This window comes from Manacus vitellinus, unplaced genomic scaffold (assembly GCF_001715985.3).
Source record: "Manacus vitellinus isolate BGI_N305 unplaced genomic scaffold, ASM171598v3 scaffold_129_pilon, whole genome shotgun sequence".
NCBI classification, from domain to species: Eukaryota; Metazoa; Chordata; class Aves; order Passeriformes; family Pipridae; genus Manacus; species Manacus vitellinus.
In genome coordinates, this window is record NW_021938948.1 from 250,678 (window position 1) to 253,463 (window position 2,786).

Here is a 2,786-nt window from a genome sequence, read left to right on the forward strand (position 1 = left end):
CCAGAGGAAGCTGCAGCCCGGGCGTCCCCACCGTCACACCTGTCCCTCCTCTTCCCTAGGAATGTTCCTGGCTGAAATCATCGAGAAGTACTTCGTGTCCCCCACCCTGTTCCGAGTCATCCGCCTGGCCCGTATCGGCCGCATCCTGCGCTTGATCAAAGGAGCCAAAGGAATCCGCACGCTGCTCTTTGCCTTAATGATGTCCCTGCCTGCCTTGTTCAACATCGGCCTCTTGCTCTTCCTGGTCATGTTCATCTTCTCCATCTTCGGCATGTCGAACTTCGCCTACGTCAAGCACGAGGCCGGCATTGACGACATGTTCAACTTTGAGACCTTTGGCAACAGCATGATCTGCTTGTTCCAGATCACCACGTCCGCCGGCTGGGACGGGCTCCTGCTGCCCATCCTGAACCGGCCCCCGGACTGCGACCTGGACAAGGAGCACCCGGGGAGCGGCTTCAAGGGGGACTGCGGGAACCCTTCGGTGGGGATATTTTTCTTCGTGAGCTACATCATCATCTCCTTCCTGATCGTGGTCAACATGTACATCGCCATCATCCTGGAGAACTTCAGCGTGGCGACGGAGGAGAGCGCGGACCCGCTCAGCGAGGACGACTTCGAGACCTTCTACGAGATCTGGGAGAAGTTCGACCCCGACGCCACGCAGTTCATCGAGTACAGCAAGCTGGCGGACTTCGCCGACGCCCTGGAGCACCCGCTGCGCGTCCCCAAACCCAACACCATCGAACTCATCGCCATGGACCTGCCTATGGTAAGTGGGGACAGGATCCACTGTTTGGACATCCTGTTTGCCTTCACCAAACGTGTCCTGGGGGACAGCGGGGAGCTGGATATCCTGAGGCAGCAGATGGAGGAGAGGTTCGTGGCGTCCAACCCTTCCAAAGTGTCTTACGAGCCCATCACCACGACGCTGCGGCGCAAGCAGGAGGAGGTGTCGGCCGTGGTGATCCAGAGGGCTTACAGGGCTCGTTTGGCACGACGGGGCTTCGTCAGCCGAAGGCCTGCCTCCACCAAACTGGAAAACGGGGGAGCCAACAGGGAGAAAAAGGAAGGAACCCCGTCCACGGCGTCCCTGCCGTCCTACGACAGCGTCACCAAACCCGAGAAGGAGAAGCAGCAGCGGGCGGAGGAGGGGAGGCGAGAAAAGGCAAAGAGACAAAAAGACACCAGGGAATCCAAGTGTTGAGACACACACACACACACACACACACACAAAAAAAATAATAATAATAAAAAAAAAATAGTAGAATTGTACAAATTAAAAAAAAAAAAATATTTGCAAGCGGGAGGAAACAAAAAAAAAAAAAGATTGTTTACAAACTTCCTGAAATAATCTCAATACAGAACAGCTGTGGAGACACTTACCTGAAGATCTTATACCAAACATAGTCTGCTTACTGTGTGACAGCGTTGCATCTAAAGCAGTGACCTACCACCTGTTTAAAGGACCCTGTAAACAAACATTTAAACACACAAAAAAAAAAAGGAAAAAAAAAGGATTTTCTATTGTTTGGGCAGGTGGATACTGCATGTTCCACATCAGTCAATGCAACTTAGGACAAACAAGCAAAATAAACCACACACACACACACACAGAGAAATAAAACCCGCTGCTGGGATTCATGTATTTTCCAAAGCAGCCCAAAATGGATTTTATTTTCCCATTTTGTTGATTATTCTTGAAAGAAAACCCAGAAGTCACGATGTTAACGGGTTTGTTCATGCAAAACCGGATTTGCATTTAGTTAAGCAGCAAAAAAAAAATAAAAAAAGGAAAAAAAAAAAGTTAAAACAAGTAGAACAAAAAAAAAAAAAAAAGGGAAAAACCGAAACAAAGCACCCATTGAGCCCATCGAGTTGTCATAAGTTTATTTGAGATTTATTATCTGCATTCTACTTTCTACATGGGCTTTACTTGGTTTGGGAGATGGGGTAGTCGGGTACCTTCAGCCTGGAGCCAGCTCGGGCTGATCCTCCCCCAAAAAACAACACAAAAAGTGCTCGTTAACGCGTAGAAGCGAATTTGCATGACGGCATGACCAGGGACCATGCATGAGGAACCACGAGACACGCAGTCACCTGTCCACAGGGGTGTGTTTAAGCCATAAAATTCGAGGCACTCCACTGAGTATCAACCGCACACTGTATTTGGAGAGAAACCTTAGTGGTGCTCCTGCCCGGCGCCGGTACGTCCCAGTCCGTGGGGAATCTTCCACAGACCTGCCAGTAGGAGAGAAAAAAAAACAACAAAACCCCAGAAAAACCTGTCAGACCCCAACGAAACCCCAGTGAAACCCAACAAAATCTGTCAGACCCCAACAGAACCCCAGCGAAACCCAACAAAACTTATCAGACCCCAACAAAACCCATCAGACCCCAACAAAACCCAACAACAATGCAACAAAAACCCCAACAAAACACCAACAAACCCCCCAGCAAAACCTACCAGACCCCAACAAAACCCCAACAAGCAGATGAATGAATTGTGTGTGTCTGTTTAACAACTTTTGTCTTTCTTTTCCATAGAGCCATCTCTTTTGCACACTGAAATAGAATAAAATTCCAAATGCTGCTCTGGACCTCACCCAAGGGGAGAGGATAAATCTGGGAATGGCTTGTTATCCATGTCACTGTAAAACCCAAAACCTAGGGCTTCAACCAGCCAGCAAGGTCAGTTGTATCCTGCAATATTTAGCGTTAATGACTGTCCGGCCTCCGTCCTGCGGCGCAGACACTTCTTTTGGGAGAGATAAAAGCTAAAAAAA

General features: G+C 49.0%; 1 protein-coding gene across 2 annotated transcripts in view; it reads left to right on the forward strand.

Annotated features, from left to right (window-relative positions):
* SCN8A (sodium voltage-gated channel alpha subunit 8) overlaps positions 1–2,786 on the forward strand; it is a 43,393-nt gene extending 40,607 nt beyond the window's left edge. For both annotated transcript variants that reach the window (XM_018067939.3, XM_018067938.3), the window contains exon 26: positions 60–2,786. In XM_018067939.3, coding sequence (XP_017923428.1) covers positions 60–1,207 — 1,148 coding nt within the window. In that variant the 3' untranslated portion in view covers positions 1,208–2,786. The remainder of the gene's footprint in view (positions 1–59) is intronic.